The sequence below is a fragment of the Carcharhinus amblyrhynchos genome, chromosome 30 (genome assembly GCF_965287045.1).
Source record: "Carcharhinus amblyrhynchos chromosome 30, sCarAmb.v2.hapA, whole genome shotgun sequence".
Classification (NCBI taxonomy): Eukaryota; Metazoa; Chordata; class Chondrichthyes; order Carcharhiniformes; family Carcharhinidae; genus Carcharhinus; species Carcharhinus amblyrhynchos.
The window spans coordinates 32,489,252-32,514,489 of NC_137353.1; the positions used below are offsets into that span (position 1 = coordinate 32,489,252).

At 39.8% G+C, this 25,238-nt stretch overlaps 1 protein-coding gene across 6 annotated transcripts in view; it reads left to right on the plus strand.

The window, feature by feature from the left end:
• Positions 1–25,238, plus strand: part of cep104 (centrosomal protein 104) — a 233,140-nt gene that overhangs the window by 55,096 nt on the left and 152,806 nt on the right. For all 6 annotated transcript variants that reach the window (XR_013889685.1, XR_013889686.1, XM_080215502.1 and 3 more), the window contains exon 13: positions 7,449–7,622. Coding sequence is in view for 4 of the 6 variants with exons in the window: in XM_080215502.1 (XP_080071628.1) it covers positions 7,449–7,622 (174 nt within the window). In the remaining 2 variants the exon portion in view is untranslated. The remainder of the gene's footprint in view (positions 1–7,448; positions 7,623–25,238) is intronic.

Consider the following 25,238-nt stretch of genomic DNA (forward strand, 5'->3'; position numbering starts at 1 on the left):
TGTGTTTATTTTAATTGGCAAAATGATGTTTCTGTTCTGAAGTTGTAAGTTAAGCCATTCTTGTGTGACTATTACTTGCTGCTATTAGAAAACAATGTTTTCAGTTAATCCTTGTATAAATTGACAGAAGTGTGACAGTTGTGAAAGATTTTTCTTGCATCACATTTGCTTTTTTCCCCAGATCACTTAAAATCTCATTCTCCATCCTTTTAAGAGTGGAGTTACTTTATCAAATCTTTTCTTAGCCATCTTCCCCAAGAAGAATGGACCCAACCCCTCGAATCAATCGTCCTAACTGAAGTTTCTCATCGCTGGAACCATTCTTGGAAACCTCTTCTGCACTCTTTCCATTGCATTCACATCCTATGGTGTGGCACCCAGAACTGTACACAATACTGCAGCTGAGCTCTACCAAGTGTTTTATACCAATTCAGCATAACTACCTTGCTCTAGCGTTCCACGCCTCTATTAATAAAGCCCAGGATGCTTTATTAACTATTCCCTGCACTTGTTTTGCCACCTTCAATGATCTATTCACATGTACACCCAGCCTCTCTGCTACTGCACCCACTCATACCCGTTATTTTATATTGTCTATTCATGTTCTTCCTACCAAAACGCATCGCTTCAGACTTTTCTGCATTGAACTCCTCTGCTAGCTATCTGCCTACTTCAACTTGTCTACATAATTAATTAATTACTAATATCAATTTAGATACATTAAACTTGTTGTTTTCTAGTAATAATTTGCAAGAAGGAAATCTGGGAAATTATAAAATCGCCCTGTAATTTACCTATTACAAATCCAATGTTGTTAAATAATGAAGGCTGGTAAACAGTGGTTTGACATTTTTGAATTAACTTTAACAAGTTCACTGCAGAGCCAGATATGGGGTTTAAAGTAAAACCAGTGTGCCTGTCAAATTGGAAGCATTATCCTCCTCCTCACCTCAAGCCCACAAATATTGTTGCATCTAATTTTATCTTTTTCCCTCCATTTTTTTTTTTCCCCCTGAATGCAATGATATGCTTGGCTGTGCGATTCCATTATATCTGTAACCCTTGGGAAAGTTGGCCTAGTAGCTTTCCAATGGGATCTAAAGTGAGTGTGCCAATGAGAATCTTCACAATCAGCTCAACTTTTCCCTCCTCTGTCAATTGTGTAGATAGCGAGTGCTGAATAATGGTTAGGAATGAAAACACTAGTTTTCATTTTGTTTTAAAAAATCTTCACCCTTACCTGGCACAGCTACCCACATGCTAAGTTTCCTGCAAAGCCTCATGCAAAATACACATTATTGAACTTATACTGTATGCAGCCTCATTTTTAGATCCTGTGATAATCATGGTCTGTCATGTCATTGTACACCACCGGTTTGGAGCATTGTTGTAATGTTAAGCTGATTTGATTGTGCATTTAAAGCCACTGCTTAAACTCTAATTGGAGAATTTTCTGAGGCCAATTAAATGATCAGTGAATTGTGTACAAATTTCTGTCTTAAAGCCAACGCTGACTTTCTTACTGTTTTTTTTAAGAAGGTTATTGTAACTGACAAAGTATTGCTTTGGCCTCAAAAGTATTAACGTGTCGAGAGAGTCGTGTGTAATATTGGGCGTCACCCACTACCTGAGCAGGAAATATTATTATTTTAGATATTTTTTGGTTAAGATTTAAAGTGAAAGTATTTGGACTGCAGTTAGGAAACTAAAATTGACGTGTGTCTTTGTAGTCACTGGTTTTAGAATGTAATTATCCCTTTATTTATAGAATTAACACCATAAATCTGCTCTTTGTATTTTTTATGAATGTTTATTGACGGAATACAAATGTCCTAGAGCGACAAGTGGGATATCCACAGTTAAGTTTTCACGTCACACATTTGAAGTTACTGCACCAAAACCAATAAAACAAAGTGAACAAGCCAATTAACATCAAGTTTTTAAATTAAATAACATATGCACCCATTCAGAAGGATGTTTGTACTCCATAAAATAAAATGCACTGTAAATTACATCTATTGTTATGACCATCGACCAGATCTGGTTGAAGACCAATAACATTTCATTTGAAGATTCAAATTCAAGACACTTTCTAATAGAATAAACCCACAAATTCCATGGATTTTGAACAAACAAAAATAGTCTTTACTATACAAGGTTAAAAGGATTAAATAATTGATGTCTATCTTATATTAAATTAACAGACAAGCTGTGGTCAAACATACTACTCTGCACAATAAGTGCCAACATGATCAAGACAGAGGCCACTGATTTCTCAAGCCACCCCAACATCAGCAAGCAGTTAACCAATTTTACTGAAACACTTTGCTAAGAGGTTTCAATCTTCACCTTTAAAGATCTTGCCTTTGAATTCTCTCCAAGTTGCTCCAACTCTGATAGCATAAATGGTGGCCCATCACATGGTTTCAGTCTCTTCTCTTGAGAATCTGTTCCCCTGGGTTCCTGAGTATACAACCAAGTCACAAGCTCAACTTTGGATCTTTGGCTGCACTGAGCAGAACATGATTGCTCCAAAGGTGTAACTTTTCCCCAGTGTCCTGCAGCATGGAGTCATCAACCTTTGGGTGCCTTCTTCACTTGGTCTGTTCCCTGCAGCCTTCTTCCTGTTTGGAGCCTGTAGCTCTTTTCCTCTCCTTCACTGAATTGGGACCTCTTCCTGGCATAGATTCATAGAATCCCTACAATGCAGAAGGAGGCCATTTGGCCCTTTGAGTGTATACCAACTCTCTGACCTAGCATCTGAACCAGGTCCTCCCTCATCCTATCCTGTACCCCACACATTTAATCCACCTAACCTACACATCTTGGACACTAAGGGATAATTTAGCATTGCCAATCCACCTAACCTGCACACCTTTGGACTGTGGGTGGAAACTGGAGCATTTGGAGGAAACCCATAAGACACAAGAATGTGCAAAATGCACATAGGCGCCCAAGGCCAGAATTGAAGCCGGGTCCTTGGCTCTGTCAGGCAGCAGTGCTAACCACTGTCGCTGTCACCTTCTAGGACTTTTCTTTTGGGTCTCTCCTTGTCCCCTCTACCTGTCCCTTATTTTGGACTGTTCTACTTGATGGTGCTCCATTTCCAGTCACCTGTCTTGGGTTTTCACATAATTTTTCTTCAGGCACACTGAGCGCAAAGAATGCAAAAATGCTGACCTTTGACTCTAATGGCAAAACTCTGTTGTCCTCTACAACAATACCTCCCTCTGTCTTGTGCATGCTCTCCATGCCCCCCCCCCCCCCCAACTTTCCCCATCAGGTAAATTAATTCTTTTCTTTTAAAAGGGACATAAACAAATTTAAATACCCCACAGTTTCTTTACATCAGTGCACCAAACTCTCTCATGGGCACATTTACACAGTCCACTTTCATAACTTTCACTTGAAAATTTATGACCGACTCCCCTGGTCTTCCAGTAACGCAGTCTCAAAAACTAGCTGACATTGTTTTTTTTCCCCCCTCTTTTAAAATACCGTTGAAGCATTTTCAATGCATATTCCCAACACCTGTGACTTGCAAAGTATCTGTCTCATTACTGCCCTCTGACATCCTTGATTGCTTCCTCAAATCCATGGGCATCTTTCCTGCAGCTCTTTGAATCTCTTCACTCCATTTTATTCACTCCCCTGCTAAATTATCAAATTAAAAATAATGTCCTCTGTGTCAATAACTGCAAAGTATTATCCTCCCTTGTACCTGTGCATGGTGAACCCGTGTCATTCTCATTCAGTTGACTCTTATCCATTGTTCAACTCAGTGGGACTGTCTTGTTCATTCTGCTCTTAGCTATATAAACATGGTGAAATCTTCCCCAGGTTTTCTTTCCTTCACCACATTGACTTTCCAATCCCCAAGAATTTATTCTTCGTCTATAGAATGATCTTGAGCTGTGAAATTGGCTATGTAGGCATCACCAAGCTCTACTCTTGTGACACATCCACCACCAGTATTCTGATATTCTGTCTTCAGTGAGCTGAAATTAGACTTTTCTTTGACTGAAACCATCTTGGATCCCTGCCAATGATCCTGGGCTCTGAACCAGACTCCTCTGTACAATAGGCAACTCATGAACCTTGGGCTCTATATCCACCCTACAATAGCGACTGTGTTTCTAGTTCTGTAAAATGATCCAGCATTGCCCTTCCGCCCATCAGCTGATAAAATCCTCTTATTGTATTAAGCTTTACTGGCAGGTCCCCTTTTATAAATTTCACCCCTATCCTACCTGGCTTTTACTGGTGTCTGGGCTGTTGATTTTAAATTATTCCTTTTGTTTAAATCCCATCATTCCTTGCACCTTCAACTCTTTCAGTCCTGCATCCTCCATCTCATCCCACTAAGGCTATGCGCTTTGGAATTCCCTTCCTAAATTCCTCTGCCTCTCCAACCCCCTCTCCTTTTCAGTTCATATTTAAAATTCATTTCCGTCCTTGGTGACACTTTGCTTTTTGGCTCAGTATCCTTTGAGTTCTTACTGTGCTTCTGGAGTGTCTGGTGAAAGTACTTATATAAATGTCAGTTGTTATCGTCAGTTTGCCTTTAGTTCTCAAGTATTTTATCCGTTCCATTATTGCATTTGGAGGAGGGATTGTCTTTCTCCTGGGAGTGAGAACTGTGCTGGTCTTTCTCTGTCTGAGCAGAAAGATTAATAGACATTCAGAGTTGGGGGGAGCCAGGATTTCCAGGATTCTTGTGTGCAAGTTAATTCTTGCATTAAAATAGCTTTTCTTTTGAAAAAGATTAATGCCAAAATATGTGAAGAATTAATATTATTTTGTTGCACCATGTGATTGTGACGAGTGACCTCGTTTTATCAAAAAAAATTACTCAATTCATTTCCACCAAAAACAATTGCATTAGCTGAGAAAACGACACTCATGTTAAACTTCAGAATTGTGGAGCTTGCAATTGGTGGATATTGGGCAACAATCTGACTAGGTTCATAATTGCTTTGTATATTCAGTAAATTGCTTTGATTTCCAGGTACAAATGCCTAATTGACCTAGGGTAGTTCCATGGGAACTCATATGCTATGATGATAAAAGTTTAAAAAAAAATGAACTTCCCGATTCTGCATTCATGTTTTTCCTGTAACAAAGAATAATGGCCAATTTAGAGTGGGATGGAGGATTTTGTTTTGCTTTTATAGATTGCAATAGCAAAAACTACTCATGACCTGACAACCGGTATGTTATATTGTTTACTTGCCACTGTACCTAAAGGCAGACAATGATGAGAACTGCCATGTGACTATTTCCCCCATCAATCATCTGAGGCATCTTAAGCTATTTATGATTGCAACTGAGCTGGAAGGCAAACAATCTATTCCTAATGATTTTCTAAGATAGCCACAGGTAGATCTGAAATAATGACTAGGAAACTTTCCCTGGCTTTCTGTGGAGAAGTTCCTGCTTTTGCCCATACCAGTGCAGCAAATGTATTGAATTCAATTGCATGGAGTATTGGACCTGAACACACAGTCTCATCCAGCTGATGCTTCAGTATGCTGCACCACTAGTAAGGTTTGGTGATACTGTGGATGACCACACCATAATTTCATCTGGCTTTGCTAGAATTGAATATTACGGAATTACATGCCACTTGATTTGGATGGGAAAGTGATTGTGTCAGTTGAAGCCCAAGATCAGGTGCAATACCTTTTTTTGTCAGTTTGGATCTTGTATGTCTCTCTTGTGGGCACCATAAATGAGATTCAATTCGAATTGGTTTTGAAGCAAGCAAGGAGATGGATTGAGAACTTGCCCTGTCCACTGTGCATTGGCTTTGTAATTTTAAGAATGGAGTGGCAAGTAATAGACTGTAGAGATAATGAGCAGACAGTCTAATTGGTAGCATGTGGCTCATTGGCATAGTGGTTAACACTACTGCCTCTTCGTGACCTGGATTCAATTATGTCCTCTGTCAGTTTGCATGTTCTCCTTGTGTCTGCGTGGGTTTCCTCCAGGTGCTCCAGTTTTCTCCCATAGTCCAAACATATGCAGGTTAAGTGGATTGGCCATGTTAAATTGTCCCTAAATGTCAAAGAATTAGCAGGGTAAAGACTTGGGGTTAAAGGGATAGGATCTGGGGAGGATTGTTGTCGGTGCAGGCTTGATGGGCCAAATGGCCGCCTTCTGCACTGTAGGGATTCTGTGATTCAACTTCCTGCAAGGATCTGTGTTGGGGCCTCAACTATGCACTACAACCTCATTAACAACTTTGACCGATGATGGGTATGTGGCTCTCTATCCCCGAGTTTGCAGTGTAACATACAGACATACTGATAGATGTAAGCAAATAGACCAAGGCAAATGTGCAATCATCCACTTTGGCTTGTAAAGCATAGTTCAGAGTATTTTCTGAGTCATGAACAGCTACAAGGAGTGGAAGGGAGGCATCAACTATAGATTATTAGCTTCAACTGTTACCAAAGCCGTTAATGCATTGCTGGATTTTATGCCTAAAAGATTAGAATGCAAGGAGTACAAGTTGTGCTCAACTATACAAAGCCCTGGTTAGACCACAGCTGACAAAGTGAGCAATTCTAGAACCACACCTTGGAAAGGATATATTGGGTTTGGAGAAGCTCCTTGGATGATCCAATTTGATGCCTGGTCTCCAAGGGTTACATTGTGTGAAGCCATTAAAAGACTAGGGTGTATTCCCTGGAATTTAAAAGATTAAAGGATAATACAATATGAGTATTCAAGGTATTAAACAGAGTAGCTAAGGTGGATACCTTCTATCCACCCTAGCTGCTTTGTCAAAGGGTCACCTGGACTTGAAACATTAGCTCTTTTCCCTCCTTTTCGACACTAGCATTTTCTCTTTTGGATAGAAGCTATCTCTGTCGGTTCAGGAGTTCAGCACTGGATGCATAGGCTAAATATTAGACCCAGATCGTACAGGTTGAAATTAGGAAATACTATTTTACACAAATGATTGCAGAAGTTTGGAACTCTCTTCTGCTAATGGCAATTGATACTAAATCAATGATTAATTTTAACACTGAGCTTGTTAGATTTTTGTTATCCAAAAATATGAAGAAGGATGAGACAGGTAAGTTTATGGACATGGGTCATACACCATCCAGTCAGAGCTTAGTTGATGTAATGGGTTTGAGGGATGAAATGACATAGCCTGTTCCCATGTGTAATGATTCAATATGCACTTAAAACTACAAGAACCAATGCACTCATGACTTTCACTGATCAGTTTGATATCCTCCAGGTTTTAGTCTTTCAGTTCCATAATAATACTATGTCAATTGCTCAATTTCAGTCATTTCACAAGTTCGAATAGAGTTAAGTTTGGAAGCATTTTTAAGTTATTTTACAGCAGTTTTCTTTGAAAGGCTATTTGTCATGAATAGCTTGTATAAGAGTGTGTAGGTAATTGTTGTTTGCTTGAATTTTTTAATTAGGTTTTCCAGGCATCTCTGAAGTTACTCAAAATGCTGATTACACAATATGCTCCTAAGCATAAGCTGGGCAAAGTAGAAATCACCCATTGTGTGGAGAGAACATTACCCATTCTCCTTAGCAAGACTGGAGATGCCACAACACATCTTCGAGTAGCTGCAATTAATTTTATCCAGGTAAGCAAACTTGAGTTCCTGCAATGCATGTGTGTTAAAACCTCCTAGAATTACGTTAGAGAAATTACATATTTTGCAAATGAACATGCCTATCAGGACTATTCGGATGCTGGACCAGAACCCCAGGTTACATTAGGAAGCTAGGCTAAACCCCAACAATTTTTATGTTTTGACATAAATGTGAGGGTGGGATGTTTTACCCCAGGAGTAATTCCACAAATTAGGGATTTTTATAGTGAAACAAACTTTTTTTAATAACAAAGTTTAACAAATGAATCGGCTTGAAGAATTTTAAATGCAAAGAAACAACTTTGCTTTCTAGCTCATGACTGTTCCAGTTCCAGATAAGCTACATTCATTCTTAGATTAAATCCACTTCTAAATAAATAGTTAGCAAACTCAGGCATAGTGGCTTTGCAAACACAGGCATACTGTTAACAAATTGGAGCTTTCAGAGAGATAAGAGTTCCAGAAGCCTACAAAATTCTTCTAACTTCAACCAGGTGTCAACTTTAAATCCGCAATGCTTTCTGCCGTGAGTGGCATGATGGCACAGTGAGTAGCACTGCTGCCTCACAGCATCAGGGACCTGGTTTCAATTCCCAGCTTGGGTCACTGTCATTGCGGCATCTGGATGTTCTCCCCTTGTCCATGTGGATTTCCTCCACAGTCCAAAAGACGTATTGGTTAGGTGAATTGGCCATGCTAAATTCTCCCTCTATACCTGAACTGTGCTGCAGTTGTGGCGACTAGAGGATTTTCACAGTAACTTCATTGCAGTGTTAATGTAAGCCTCCTTGTGATACTAATAAATGAACTTAAACAAAAGCTTTTCTCTGTTATAGACCCAGACCTGCACGTAAACTACATCATCACATGACCATCAATTGCACTAATCCAAAATCCCAGGGAACTTAAGTAAACAAAAGTCCATGAATTCTACTTAAAATAAACACTTGTAAGATTGAAATAGGTAATTATCTTGCTCTCCCAAAATCTGAGCTGCATTCCTGCCGGACATACCAACTGCCTGTAGCATCAAGTTGAATTTTAAATGTGCCCTTTAAACACTTACATACAATATATATACATAATATTGCACTACTATCATCACATGAAATTTTGCTTGCCATTACCAGGAAACATCCTCTCTTGCACAAGCTATATGTTGACTTTTGATGTGCTCTGGAAGCAATGCAGCAGCCTTTGTGTGCAGTAGCTTCCTTTGCATTGGGTGAACTTGGTTATATTCCGCCATTTTCTCTGGAAATAGTATGTACACTGATTGCAATGCAATAGTAATTATATACTGTTTTTCTACTTCCAAGTTGATATCCTGGTGATTAACTACACTGGATGTGTGCCTATAGGCTTGTGAAGATCAGGACTAAAACTAAGATTGACTTTTGGGTTCGGCAATTGACAGTTTGGCATTTCAAAGGAAGAACCGGGTTTTAATAGTAGTTGATATCAAATTTGTTCTATATTCAACCTATTAAACATGATTTGCAAATTATTTTGTCTCACCTTTAACTGAAAGCAATTCCTACTACCAAACCTTCCCTTGGTAGAAGAACAACTATCCATTGTTCTAAGATGTGACTTTTTCTCCTTTGGTAAAGGTGGTGTAATTTTAAAGTCTGATGGCATTCACTCCCAGTTTCACCAAAAGCTTACATTTGGGTTTTGTTTGCCAAGGACAAAGATGTAAGGACTTTTCTGCTACTCAATGCTCAGAAGAATTATTATTGATGCCTACCTAATGTCAGTTTATTTTGCATGGGTAGCAACCTTCCTTTGAACATTATGCAAATACTTACTTAGCACAGGTTAGCAAACAGTAATGTATTTTTTGTTGTTTCCTGACCAAGAAGTATCTGCTAATTAGAACCGGATCTCAACATCCTGTGCACAGGACATTTTCTGTACAAGCATGTAGGAGGTTCCCCTCCAGAATATCTATCCTCGATTGATATGTAAGCTTTAACTTAATACTGCCGTTTTATTTAACTACTAAAATGTATAGGCTGCTTTAGTAACAAACTTTTTCTAAGCTGATCTTAAAATGTCAGCTGAATTCCACTGCCAATTTTGCATTTGGATCAAAGTATACAGAGGTGAATCAGGAAGATTACCTACTTGGGATGTCAAGGTGCACTAATTGATCTCGAAGTCTAAAATTCAGCCATGCATCCAAATCCTGATTTTTGTTACCTGTTTATTGAGCAGTCCTGGGTAGTACATGTTTATGGATGTCATAGGAAGTAGGTGCAGGAAGACAACTCGGCTTGCTCCAGCACTGAAACAGATCATAGCTGATCATCAATTTGTGTGCCTTTTTTTTCACCACATCCCTTTGATGTCATTAGTATCCAGAAAGCTATCGATTTCTGTCTTGAACTGTTGAATGATCAAGTTTCCACAACTCACTTGGGTAGAAAATTCCAAAGATTCTCCCCGCTCTGAGTAGAGAGAGTCATAAGAACTTAAGAAATAGTAGCAGGAGTAGGCCATCTAACCCTTTGAGCCTGCCCCGCCATTCAATAAGATCATGGCTGATCTGAACTGGATCAGTTCCACTTTCCCGTTTTCTCCCCATAACCCTTAATTCCCTTGTCTGTCAAAAACCTATTTACCCGTGACTTAAATATATGTAGTGAGGTAGCCTCCACCACTTCAACGGGCAGAGAATTCCAGAGATTGTCCACCCTTTGAGTGAAGAAGTTCCTCCTCAACTCTGATCTAAACTGCCCCCCCACCCCCTTATCTTGAGGCTGTGCCCTCTAGTCCTGCTGTCCTTTCTAAGTGGGAAGAATCTCTCTACCTCTACCCTATCCATCCCTTTTATTATCTTATATGTCTCTATAAGATCCCCCCCTCATCCTTCTAAACTCCAACGAGTTACAGACCCAGTCTATTTAGTCTCTCCTCATAGTCTAACCCCCTCATCTCCGGTATCAGCCTAGTGAATCTCCTCTGCACTCCCTCCAAGGCCAAAATATCCTTGCACAAGTGCGGCGACCAAAACTGCACACAGTACTCCAGCTGCGGCCTCACCAGTGCCCTGTACAGTTGCAGCAAGACCTCCCTACTTTTATATTCTATCACCCTCACTATAAAGGCCAACATTCCATTCGCCTTCTTGATCACCTGCTGCACCTGCAGACTGGGTTTTTGCGACTCATGCACAAGGACCCCCAGGAGCCTCTGCACTGTAGCATGCTGCAGCTTTTCGCCCTTTAAATAGTAATCCCTCCTCCTGTTATTTCTGCCAAAGTGGATAACCTCTCGCTTGCTAACATTGTACTCCATCTGCCAGGTCCTCGCCCACTCACTCAGCCTATCCAGATCCCTCTGCAGACTTTCCACACCCTCCGCGCAGTTTGCTTTACCACTCATCTTTGTGTCATCAGCAAATTTCGTCATCCTACACTCAGCCCCCTCCTCCAGATCATCTGTATAAATGGTAAATAGCTGAGGCCCCAGCACCGATCCCTGCGGCACTCCACTAGTCACCAACCGCCAATCAGAATAGCACTCATTGATACCAACTCTCTGCCTCCTATTAGACAACCAATCCTCTATCTACGCTAACACCTTACCCCCAACTCCGTGCACCCTAACCTTCTGTAACAACCTTTTATGAGGCACCTCATCAAACGCCTTTTGAAAATCTAGAAACACCACATCCACTGGTTCCCCTCTGTCTACCTCACTAGTAAAAAGTCTGACAACACCAGGTTTTAGTCCAACCTATTTATTTGATAATATTCTCACAAGCTTTCGAGGGGTTACCCTCTTCGTCAGGTGAATGGAGAGTTCTGGCCTCAGAGTTCTGGTCTGAGGCCAGAACTCTCCATTCACCTGACGAAGAGGGTAACCCCTCGAAAGCTTGTGAGAATATTATCAAATAAATAGGTTGGACTAAAACCTGGTGTTGTCAGACTTTTTACTGTGTTTACGCCAGTCCAACGCCGGCATACCCACATCATCACCTCACTAGTCACATCCTCATAGAAATGCAATAAATTCGTCAAACACGACTTCCCCTTAACAAATCCGTGCTGCGTCTGCTCTATCAAACCATTCCTTTCTAGGTGCCTCACTATTTCTTCTTTGACAGATTCAAGCATTTTTCCAACTACAGACATTAAACTAACCTGCCTATAATTCCCTGCATTTGTCCGCTACCTTTTTTAAACAGCGGCGTAACATTAGCCGTTTTCCAATTTTCCGGCACTTCCTCAGAATCCAGTGAATTTTGGTAAATTACCACTAAGGCATCCACTATCCTCTGCCATTTCCTTCAGAACCCTGAGATGCATTCCATCCGGTCTTGGGGACTTGTCCACCTTCAGTCCCATTAGTCTATCAAGCACTACCCCTCTCGTGACAGTAATTGCATTCAGGCCCTCAACTTCTACCATCCTTCTATCTTTAATATCCGGCAAACTATTCGTGTCCTCTTCCGTGAAGACCGAGGCAAAAAACTTATTTAAGGTCTCAGCCATTTCCTCATCTCCCACCACTAAATCCCCCCTCTCGTCCAACATTCGCTCTAGCCAGCCTCTTCCTCTTTATATATTTGTAAAAACTTACTGTCCTTTTTTATATTTAGTGCTAGTTTAGCTTCATAGTCTATCCTTCCTTTCTTTATCAACTTCTTAGTCATTCTTTGTTGATTTTTAAACCTTTCCCAATCTTCTAATCGTCCACTACTTTTAGCCACTCTGAACGCATCAGCTTTTAATTTAATACTCTCCTTTATTTCCTTCGGTAACCACGGCTGGTTATCCCTTGTCCTACATTCCTTCTTTACCATTGGAATATATTTCTGCTCATCTGGCTCTTAAATGGCCTGTCCCTTATTCTGAGACTGTCATCTGCTTCCAGACTCACCAGCCTGGGGAAACAGCCCATCCACACCTATCTTTTCATACTCTGTAAAAATTGTGCAAGTCTCAATGAGGCTATCTCTCACTCTTCAAAAATCTAGAAAATACAGGCCCACTCCCTCAACCCCTCCTTATAAGACAATCCCACCTTCCCATGGATTAGCCGGGTGAACCTCTGTTGCACTCTCTATCAGGTACAAGCTTCCTTGGATAAAGAGACCAAAACTGTGCTCAATACTCCAGGTGCAGTCTCAATAAAGCTCCACACAACTGCAGCACAACATCCTTACAGCTGCATCCTTTTGCGATGAAGGCCAATATTTCATTGCCTTTCTCATTCATGGATGCATGCAAGTTTTTAGTGACTCATGAACGAGGGCACCAAACATTTCCCAACTCTCCACTGTTTAAGAAATATTTGGTGGATAGCTTTCACAGGGTAGACAAAGTGGATAACTTCACACTTATTCACTTTCCAGTCCATCTGCCATGTTCTTGCTCATTCACTTCACCAATCCAAATCCCCCTTTATCCTTCACACATTCTCCTCACAGTACTCATTCTCACTGAGCTTGTGTCGTCATCGAATTTGGCAATATTGCATTTGGTACCCAGATCCAAATCATTTATATAGATTGTGAACAGCTGTAGTCCAAGCATTGATCCTTCTGGTATCCAACAGGTACCCACCATCTTGAAAATGATCTTGTTTCTTCTGTTCTCTCTGTCCATTTTAGTATATTAACCCCAATCCCACGTGCACTAATTTTGTTGATTAACCTGTTTGCGACTATCAGAAGCTTTCCGAAAATCCAAATACATACATTCACTGGTTTTCCTTTGTCTATACTACAAGTAACATCCTCAGAAAACTCCGGACAGGTTTGTCGAACATGATTTTTCTTTCATAAGTCCATGTTGACTCTGTTGAATCATATTATTTACGAAGTGTCAAGTTATCACATCATTTATAGATGTGAACATTCTTCCCACTACTAACATCAAACTAATAGATCAGTAGTTTTCCAGTCGGTCAGATTTGCTACTTTCTATTCAGCAATAACCTTTCCATAAAACCGTAAAATCCTGACAGTGCAGGAAGAGGCCATCCGGTCCATCAAATCTGTGCCAACTCTTCGCAAAAGCATCCCATCCAGGCTTTCCCCTGTGCTCTATCCCCGTAGTCCTGTGCATTTACCATGGTGAATCCACCTAACATTTTTGGATACTAGGGGACAATTTAGCATGGCTAATCCACCCAATCTGCAGGTCTTTGGACTGTGGGACGAAACCCACGCAGATGCTGAGAGAATGTACAAACTTCACACAGACAGTCACCCAGGCCCGTAATGCTGTGAGATAGTAGTGCTAACCACTGTGCCATTGTTCTGCCCCTTTCCATAACCTACAGAATTTTGGATAGCCACCAATGCATTTCTATTTCTATTTCTATAGCCATCATTTCCAACACTGTGGGATGCAGTTTTTCTGGTCTAAGGGATTTTTGAACCTTCAATCCAATTTCTTCTTCCAAGTGATACCTCTTTATCAATACAAATTTCTTTCAATTCTATGTTTTTACAAGTCCCTTGGTTCCCTGATATTTGTGGGAGATTTTCTGTATCATATTCCATGAAAACAGATGAAAAGTCACTGTAAATTATTCTGTCTGTGTTTGTAATGTCAAGTTAGAGTTAAGTTATAATGTCTCAATGGTTGAAGACTTGTTGGACTTCCTCAGACTAGACATGCACGTGAATTCCTTGGATGAGATAGCAAGAAGCAGTTGATGTCTTGTGGAATTTTACTCCAACAATTTCAGGGGAGGAGCATAAGATGTCACGGGGTAATAATTTGAAATTATCATAAGAATCGGATTTGATAATGCTTTACAGGGTATATACCATTTGTACAGAATTTGTTTTTCAGGAAGAAATTCAGTTATCGGTGTTCTCAAATTTAAGCCTCGTTACTGACTGTTGGATTAGCCATACTGCTGCGCTGTAGGCATCTGACCCAGTGCTGAATATTTTATTTCAAACGTTATTTTCACTCTGCAGATGACACAAGGAGATGCCAGCAAGTGTAAAGCTTGTATAATCAGCCTATACAGCTATTTGTTTTGGCAAGCATGTGTAAAAGAAATAGTTGTCAATGGGGCACTAATTCATGTAATTTCTCGTACTTCCTTACAAATGTTTATAATAGTTTTCAATAGGGATTTACAGTCTTCTGACGATTGCTGGTGCAGGCCTCCACTCTAACTTGAGCATTTTGTGAAGGTCCCTTTTGTGAAGGCTGCATGTTGCATTCCGCCACATGTGTAGAACTGTCACAAAGATCTTCTTTCTGTATGAAAGAAAAAATGTAGTCCAAAAACCAGGCAAACCTATGATTTATTTTTCATAGAATCGTTTGCCAAAATTCCTGATGACCTTGCTTTGTAAGTTCCCAGGGCAAGGAGTAGACTGTATTCATTATGAATATCTGTGGACTACCGATGCTGCTTCAAATCAACAGAGACGGTACAAAATGGAGTTTATTTCTGACGTGTTTGTGAAGTTGTCGCCAGAGTTGCAATCGCTTCAAATGGCATCCACCCTACCTGTTCCATGTAGTTCCTGTTGACAGTGATCCAGTTGTATATTTTCAATTGTAGGAAAAGTACTCTAGATTTTCCAGTGACCTCCCATTTCATTAATACCTTGTCCCAAAATGTATTAAAAGAAACCTCACCCGCATAGATCACTTATTGGATTTCGATTCAAGTTCTGTTGAGATACAAGTTATTGGTAATGTGAATCTTGCTGAGAGTTCTGGTCATTGCCATAAACATAGTCATGGAGAAATATGCTGATGATTCAAACTGCAGATGACTAATGAATCACTGCCCTGGGCAATATATAGTTCTTGAGATGTCCACATTTAAACTTTGTTTCCATCTCCAATCGTAAGTTATTGGGCTATTAAAATGAGTTGCCAATGCCTTTGGCCCATCAGAATCCTGTAAATGAAGTTTCTGTAAATAGTTGAATAATTAGTTGCTCACAATTTGTTTTGACCAGGATTGGTTTAAGCAAGATGTTCCAGTCTGTCACCTTAATCTTTTACTTTACCTAGAGAATTTGCTTCTGCACAGCAACACTTAGTTTAAAATACAATCCAATTTGATGCACCAAAGAGACATACAATTTTCTGGCATCAATATTTAGTCCTCTGATCTGGTTCTGAGCTTATCGATAGTTGTGAACCAAGATTGTTTATTTGGAAAATAGTCCATCTGTAGCTTACCGAGAAAGATCAGAAGTTTATCCCTTTCCTAATGGCATGCAAGTAGAATCATACTTGGGGCTTCTCAGTGGATTTTCTTTTATGAAAGTTAATGCCTGGAAATGCATTCAGTTTAATAATTTTGTAATGCAATACAATTGGGAGCATGGAAACAGAAGTATACCATACTTCCTCCAACTACGTGACTGATGTGTAGCATAATTCTGTTTACTTTGCAATGCCCCATATCCTCAATATTTTTATCTAGCAATACTCTATTGATCTCTATCTTGAGAATTTTAATTGACCCAGCATCTGCATCCTTTGAGGAAGGAATTCCAGATTTTCGTGGCCATTTGTATGGAAAGCTACATGTTGATGGCCCAGCTCTAATTTTGAAATTATAGCCCTTGTTATGGATTCTTCCTCAAAGAGAAATAGCTACTCTGTAGCTATGGTGTTGGATGCTTTTATTAATTTAAGCACTTTCGTTTTTACTAAAGTAAAAGCTAAGCACCTTAGTTTCTAGCTTTTACCTTCTCATCTAAATGCCAGGGAATACAAAATGAGTTTATTTTAATCCGTCTTCATGTTTTAATCCTTCAAGCTATGACATCATTCTGATGAATTTGCACTTTAGTTCACCAAAGCCAAAGCATCTTTGCTTAGGGTCTATGTCCAATACTGAACATATCTGTACAACCAACAAAGATATCACTTGCTCATTTTTAATGTTTGTTTTTCTTCCCTCATTTTAATCTAAGATCAAGACCAGCACACTGACACTTTTTTGATTGCATTTGTACCTGTGCACTTTTCATGATTCAGGTAATTTAATGCAGGCAAATGTCAAAATTCCTTTACTTCTGTACCTTTCCCAGTCTCTCTGTGGAAAGAAAAGATTCAGTTTTGCCTTTCTCTGACTGATTTCAGACTTCAAGCACATTTTTTCAGATTTTAAAAAGTTCAGTATCACTATCTCTATGTCCCAATTCAAACATCAGCCACAATTCACTATATAAGCATTTGTAACATCATGCAAAAAAAACTACAATAATTTAATTGTCATTATTATTATGGATATGCTGTCAAAAGGGTGATCAAACACTATACTTCAAAGGAAGACAAAGAAGAACAGTTGAGAATTCACTTCTAACTGATCCTGGAGATGGTGCATTATAAGCTAAACACCAGCCATAACGGCTGTTAACTTGGCTTTGTTAGTTTTGTACTTTGTCAATTCTTTGTGAAAAACTCCTTTTTTTTTGCCATGTTATTGGTTGCACTTTAGTCACATAATTTTGCGATTGTTTGTTTCAACTGCCTTCCAGTTAATTATTTTAAAATGAACTTCAATCAATTTTGATATATTCGTGTCCCTCTTTGAAAAGTGGAATGTAATCGAATGCTTACAAAGAGAATATGCACATCCAGCATCAATGTTCTGATTTATCTCTGTCATGCATTTTTGATAAAGCAATTCTAATGTTCTTCACTCTGACATTTATATCAGATCAGTTTTAAACATAACCACTAAAATTTTCTGGTACTGAAAAAATATTCACTGTATACACTCATTTCTTTCAATTCCATATTTTCATAAGTCCCCTGGTTCCCTAGTATTTATGGGAGATTTTCTGTATCTTCCATGAAGACAAATGCAAAGTAACTATAAATCATGTCTCTGCATGTGATGTCAAGTTAGAGTTAGACTACGATGTCTCATTGGTTGAAGACTTGTCAGATTTCTGGCTAGACATGCACACTAATTCCTCGGATGAGATAGCAGAAAGCAGATGTCTGAAATTTTACTCCATCCAACAATTTCAGGGGAGGAACATAAGATGTGAGAGAGGGGTGGTAATTTGAATTTTAGAATTGGATTGTGCTCTACAGGACTATTTTTCATATATAGATTTCTCTCTCCATTTGCTCTCCCTCCTCCCCATGCGAATACTTCTGTCTCCTTTTCTGAAAGCATTGACTCTTCATTGTAGAAGAGTGAGACGTTGCTTTCCAGAATATTTTCCAGTGATATTTGACTGCAGACAATATCACAGCCATGCCCAATTATGTGTTTAGTTTATGTACAAACATACATGTTTCCAATGCAGGTGTCCAATTAAATGCTCAGAAGCAGAAAATTGAGCAAATGTTTTACTTTGCCAAAATAAAGACATTGAAGCTGATCATAGTACTTGAGTGCAGTCCTAGTTTGAGATTGGTTGAATAAGCAATTAGGACTTCCTTGTATCTGTAAGCAGGAGTGTGCTACTAGATTATAGAAATTTACAGCACGGAAAGAGGCTATTCATGTCCAGACTTGCTGATGAGCCATCTAACCTAATCCTGCTTTCTTGTTTTTGATCTATAGCTTTGACTATGGCACTTCCGGTGCATATCCAAGTACTTCAAAACTTTGAAAAGTTTTTACCTGTGCAACCATTTTAGGCAGCAAGTTCCACTAACTGGATACATTTGTTGAACCTTTTGGAAGTGATTAGGGAAGAATGTTGGCTGTTTGGCTACAGGTTGATACCTTGGATATATGGCTTATGACTGAAAATCCATTGTTCAGTGTTAAGTTTTGGCTCTGTTTTGTGGTATATTTACACTGAGGCTTATGAATAAGTTATTTTAAGCACAGCAGATTACTTTCCTGATCCAGGTAACATTTAATCTCCGCAGTTGGCTGATCATTTATTAATGAGAATAGGTAACCAATAAGCAAAGGGGTCATAAAGGACACTACTGCACAAAATAAATTAGTTATTTCGGAAATGAAGTTGAACAGTTGCATTCCCATATTACAATAGAACAAGCTCTAGCCAAGAGTTCACAGGTTCACTGGTGTAACAAACTCTGTTTTTCCTCTCTTTCGGCTAGCCTTTGTGTTAACTATTCAGCAATGACTTAATCCATTATTTATAACAAGTTTTTATTAGAAAATCATTTTTAATGTTTTTCCATTTCTGTAATTAGGAAACAACAGCATTGTGACACTGCTTTATCATTGTGATGTGATTCTAGTGAGTAGAACTATCAATTTATTTTTATTGTCTGAACTAATTGTGCAGTATCTATTGTTTTTGTGGTTAAACATAAGCTGTTGTGTTTTTCTACCATATGTTTTGCTTATATCAATAAATAATGAAAGCCAGTTTATTGCCTTGGCCAATGTTGAGAAAGTTTTCATTAGCCTGGTTCATTGCAGTATCTGGATCCCTTTTTCTTATTTGTTATCCTGTTCAATTAATAAATAAATAGCCAACTACCCAGATGAAACATCAGTTAGACCATGGAAATAGCTGAGGTAATCTGACTTGTTGGAAGTGATAACTTATTTAATATTATTGTAAATTGAAGTGTTGTAACAAAATCTCTTCCTGGAACAGTGAAGTTTCTTCCTGTGATTGAATAGATTTAACTTGTTCGTTACAGGTTGACATTCTGTTGTCAGTACCCGACAAAGTCCTATAATGCGAATACTCATATTTTCCTCTGAAGTTAGGGATGGGCACATTCTGGAAATGAACAATAATAAAAAAGCCACCTTTCTTTATGGCAGCTACGGCTCCAACCGGTTGAGAGTTTTTCCCTGATTCTTTGAGTTTTGCTTGGACTCTTTGCTGTACACGGTGAAGTGCTGCTTGATGTCAAGGGCAGTCACAGTCACTTGCCTCTTCAGTTCTTGTTATTATTATTAGTAAGGGAAATTGAGTTGTCAGTGGTAAACTGAGATAAGGTATCGATCAGCTTTGATCTAACTGAATGTTAGTTGAGGCTCAAGAAACTAAATGGCCTTCTCTAAGTCCTGTGTTGCTAAACAAAAGTCCAAAATCTTAATCTGTTTTACAACTTTTATGTTTGGACTTTAAATAAAATGTGATTGATGTGAATACTTTTGTCCAATAGATAGTTGATCAGCAATATGAAAGCAACCTCACAAACAATATATCAATAATGAGAAAACTGTAGTTCCAATTAATTTGTTAATATAAGCAATTAGTAGCACTAAATATCTTGCGTATTTCAAATCTTTGAGACAAACAAACTCAGGTCAAACGTAGTCCTACACACCTGGTTGATCACCCATCACAACCCTCAACTAACATTCATTTGCTCCATGTGGAACAACACTCATGAGAGAAGCACGGGCACTGAGTGTGCTTTGGATGAGGATTTCAACATTGTCCTCCACTGGCAGACTGTCATGAAATATGTAAAATGCATTGCAGAAACTTGCCCAAATTTACTGAAGTATTCTCAATCCTTACAGCTTCTATCTCTTCGGATAACCATGGGGGTACCACTGAGTGCTGCAGTCCATGGTAAGAAGCACACCGTGGTCACTTCAGGACAACCAGTGAGACTTTTAAATGAAACCTGTTTTGCAAGAATGTTTTTTTTCTGAAAAAACAAAGCATTCAGGCAATTTTTAAAAATAAGCTTTTTAAGTGCCGCAAGATGCGAACATTGAAATTGTATGTTCTAGCAAAATTTTTTAAGTGTTCTATTACTGGTGAGAAAATTAAGTACAATGTAAAACTGGTATCTTAATCAGCAAGGTAATGTTGAACTAGTGCAACTCTGAAGACCATATCGGACCATATTTTCATTTAAACACCTAGAAATGCATTACCAGTTCCCTAATGGGGTGACTAGATGGGCTGTATGTAGTTGGCTTGTTTGTGAACTGTTGTAATGGTTTCTAGCAGGGTGGTGGCTGATGTAATTTCTGTAATTGTTTGATCATTATATAAACACATGAGCTGCTGACAATGTTCATCTTGTTGTCTGCTGGCAACACTGGGCAGTGAATGACTGCATCAACGTTTTGAGCTCCCTTGCATTTCACAGATGTGTTTACAAGGGAACAATCATTCCATCTATTTACTGTTGAATTGCGTTCCTGGGAGATTCATTCTGAAGTCATTGGCAACTGATTTAATGTCTACATACAGATTAAGCTTTGCAATAAAACCAACAGTCTGGTTTTGTTTTACTGGCTGCATGTGCAGCTTGAGGACTGCACTCTTACAGCCGTACTGATCATTGCCTCAGTGAATTCTGAAGTGTCTTTCTAAGATGCCTTTCTTCAATTTGCATTTTCCATTTGAATTTCCACCCAATACAGTTATGTAGGAAGAAGTTTTAATTGGGAGTTACCTGGTAGTGTAATTTCAAATTACCTTAACTGTCGCTTGGATCAACTAATTTGGAATGAATTCGCTCATGTTTGCCCCAGATGTGAATAAATGATCGGAACATAGATCTGCGCCAGAAAGTGAATCAAAAAGCCTATTCAACACATTATGTTCTGTCTGGGTTTACATTACATTGAGTGTTCATGAGTCACACCAGCCTTAACTTGGCTAACATAAGTTCTTTAGTGATGGAGGAGAGGTGTAAGACTGGGAGAAGTACAGTTTTAATAATTCAATCATTTGTTTGGCTGCATCTGTTAATTCAGTGTGAATTTGGTTATTGATGGGCTTATGTAATTTACCCAGACTCCTTATTGAATGAGTGACCTACTTTGTTGTCCCCGCATCCACACTGATGTTGGAGCAGAGAGATAAAGTGGTGTTCCATACAGGAGAACCCAAGTCAAAGTTGTTGATCATTTCCTGTTGTGACTTTTTTCATTACAAAAGCAATAGAATCTAAATATTCCTGTTAAAAATAAAATATTTTTAATCTCTTTGAACATATTACACTGCAAGGTTCTTTTTGTAAAAATGCTTAACTTCCTTCATTGTAATATGTGCTAATAGCCCATGTGCAAATTCTCTAAGTTACATAAGTGTTTCTGATAGGCATTGATCTAAGATGCAACAGAACTAGAGTTCTCTTTGTCAACTGATCCACTGGATTTTCTGATTTGGTGAACATAAGCTTTCCTCTATATTGGAAGGTGTATCTTTATTTTCACTTCAATTTGTATACTCAGTTTGTTATGTATATTTTGTTTTGTATGTGCATTGTGCATTTTCTTCCATTCTTATTTGCTGGAGTCCCATTTCTTTACTTGTGATGTTCCCATTACCCCCCCTATTTATTTTTACATTATGGCAACATCATCTGAAAATATCAGTCTCCATATGCATTCTGGTAACACCTAGCTCTACCTCAATCCATTTCCCTGCTCTTCCTGGACATCCAAGATAGATGAGGAGACTCTTCCTATGAGTAAATATTGTAAAGAGCAATGTCATTGCCTTGGTCCATGGGGTTACCATTGACTAGAAACTCAACTGGACTTAACCACGTCAACACTGACTGCAAGAGCAGGTCAGAGGTGGCAAGTAAATCACCACCTGACTCCCCAAAGCGCCTCTGCCATCTACAAGGCACAAGTCAAATGTGATGGAATACTCCCCACTTGTCTGGATGAGTGCAGCTCCAACAACAAGCAGCGCAACACCATCCAGGACAAAGTAGCCTGCTTGATTGGCACCACATCCACTTCCTTCGCCACTGACGCTCAATAGAAGGACTGCAGCAATACACCTTAGCACCTTCCAAACCCATGACCACTTCTATTTAGAAGGACAAGGGCAGCAGATACATAGGAACACCACCACCTGCAAATTCCCCTCCAAGCCAGTCACCATCTCTGATTTGATATATTGCTGTTCTTTCGCAGTCATTGGTCAAAATCCTGGAATTCCCTCCCTAACAACATTGTGGATCAACTCACAGCCTGTCGACTGCAGCGATTCAAGAAGGTGGCTCACCTTCTCAAGGGCAACTGTGGATGGGCAATAAATGCTGGCCAGCCAGTGACACCCATATCCCATGAACGAATAAAATAATCTCCTTTCTTGTCTCTGACATCTGTCTGAGACTGAACCCAGGTTGTTTGCAGTCTTGGTGTAGTATTTGACCCCAAGATAAGCCTTCAATCATAACTCCACCATCTTTAAAATTGCCTTTTTCCACCTCAACAACATTGCTTGACTCCATCCCTGCCTCAGCTCATCTGTTGCTGAAACCTGCATCCATGTCATTATTACCTTTCTTCTATTCCAGTGCATTCCTGGTTGGCCTCTCTACTTTCCAGTTTCTTGTCATCCAGAAGCCTGCTACCCAAGTCCTCACTTGCAGGTGTCCTCTTCACCCCAGCCCATTTTTGCTCATCGATATTGGATTCTGCTTAAGCAATGCTTTGGCTTGAAAATTGTCACCCTTGATTTCAAATTCCTCCTTGACCTTATCCCTCTCTATCTTTTCAGTGACTCCCAGCAAGATGTCTTGGTCTACCAATTCTGGCCACTTGAGCAGCCCTGAATCAAATTGTTCCCACCATTTGTCACCATGCCTCTAGTTGCCTCAACCACAAGCTCTGAAATTCCATCCCTAAACCTTGGCCAGCCATTCGTCTTTTGAGATCCTAATGTGTTAACAGGTATTACTTTTACCTCTGATTCAGATACTGTGGGCAGGATTTTCTCGCCCCAAGAGTGGAAAATCCTGCCTGAGGTCAAAGGACTTCTGTATGGTCTGACCCTGCTCGCTATAATTCCTGTGGCAGGCGGGACAGGAAAATTCCGTCCTGTGAGTTCAAGACAAGTTCAAGATTTGATGATAAGGGATGACACATCAGTGCAGTAATGGGAGTGCTGCATTGTAAGAGGTGCGATCGTTCAGCTGAGAGGTTAAACAAGGATGCTGTCTGCCCTTTTTGGACCCCATGGCACTAGCTTGAGAAGAACAGGGGAGTTATTCCTTGTGTCCTGGTCACTGTTTACAAATCAACATCACAGAAAAACATTATCTGGCCATGATGATAATGCTATTTGTGTGAGCTTTGAATGCACAAATTGCCTGCTGTGTTGTAGAGTCAGTTTCCTGCATGAAATCAGTGACTGTATTTCAAAAGTACATTGGCTGTAAAATGCTTTTGGATGCTTGGCAGTTGTGAAGGTAGCTGTGTAAATACAAGTCTTTCATAAAACTTGCTCTCCAGCCAAGCTTTTTGGTCATCGGATGTGATATCTCATGTATGGCCCAGAATCAAATTTTGCTTTCTGATTCCCCTGCTGAACACTTTGGGAAGTTTCATTGTGTTAAAGGTGGTATCAAGCTCTTACCCAGCTTTAACCTTCTGTCTAATCAGTTTGGGTTCTGTCAGACCCACTCCAGACCTCTTTATAGCCTTGGCCTAAGCATGGTGAAAGATTGGTTTAAACATGCTAAAAGAGCTGAACTTGAGAGGGCAAATTGACAGCTCTTGACTTAAAGGAAGCATTTAATCGAGTGTGTTACATCAAGGACCTCTAAGACTGGGAATCAGGGAACCGCAGGTTGGATCATGTGTAGCAGAAATGAAGATGTGGTTGTTGAAGGCCATCCATGTCAGCCCCAGGACATTGCTGCAAGCGTTCTTCAAGCTATTGTCTGAAATCCAAACATCTTCAGCTGACCTTTCCTCTGTTACAAGATGGTGATTTCGACTTATGACTGTAGTGTTCATGAGGTACTGAATCATAGAATCCCTACAATGCATATGGAGGCCACTCAGCCCATCAAGTCTGCACTGGCTCTGACAGAGCATCTTTCACAGGCCCACCCTGTGACACACGCACACTCCCCCACACACATGGGCACCCCCCACCCCACTATGCACACTCACGCACATGTACCACATCTCTGTACCTACAGACACCAAGGGACAATTTAACATAGCCAATTCACCTAATCTGCATGATCTTTGGACTGTGGGAAGAAATCGGAGCACCCGGAAGAATCGCACGCAGACGTTGGGAGAACATGCAAATTCCTCAGACAAAATCAATAACCTGGGGCATACCACTGACCCAGAAACTGAACTGGACCAGACTAAGCAATGTGTGGGAGCGTGTGTGTGTGTCGCAGGATATGTCCAGGAACTCATGCACTGCGTTAAATATTAGGGACATGTTCGGCACAACTTTGTGGGCCGAAGGGCCTGTATTGTGCTGTAGTTTTTCTATGTTTCTATTTATCATGTACGCCCCCACTGTGAAGTGGCAGCAGAGTTTACTACCTGCTCGATGTACTGCGGTAACTAACCAAAGTTTCAAGAGTACCTTCCAAACCCATGGTCACTACCATCTAGGAGAATAAGGACAGTGGGTGCACGGAAACACCACCACCTGCAAGTTTCCCTCCAATTTCCAATCCAAAAGCGCGCACCATCCTGTCTTTGATGTATATAACCTTCACTGTTGCTGGCTCCAATCCTGGAAGTCTCTCCCTGACAGCAGTGTTCGTGTAGCTATTACAGATGAACTGCAGAAGCCCAAAAGGTGGCTCATCTGCCCCACCACCATCTTTGCGAAAGCAATTTGGGATGAGCAACAAATGCTTGACTTGCCAGTGAAGTTCACATTCCATGACAGAATTTTTTTTAAATGACTGTTCCAAGTGATACTGTGTATAATAGTCTCAAAAAGCTCCAGGCCAA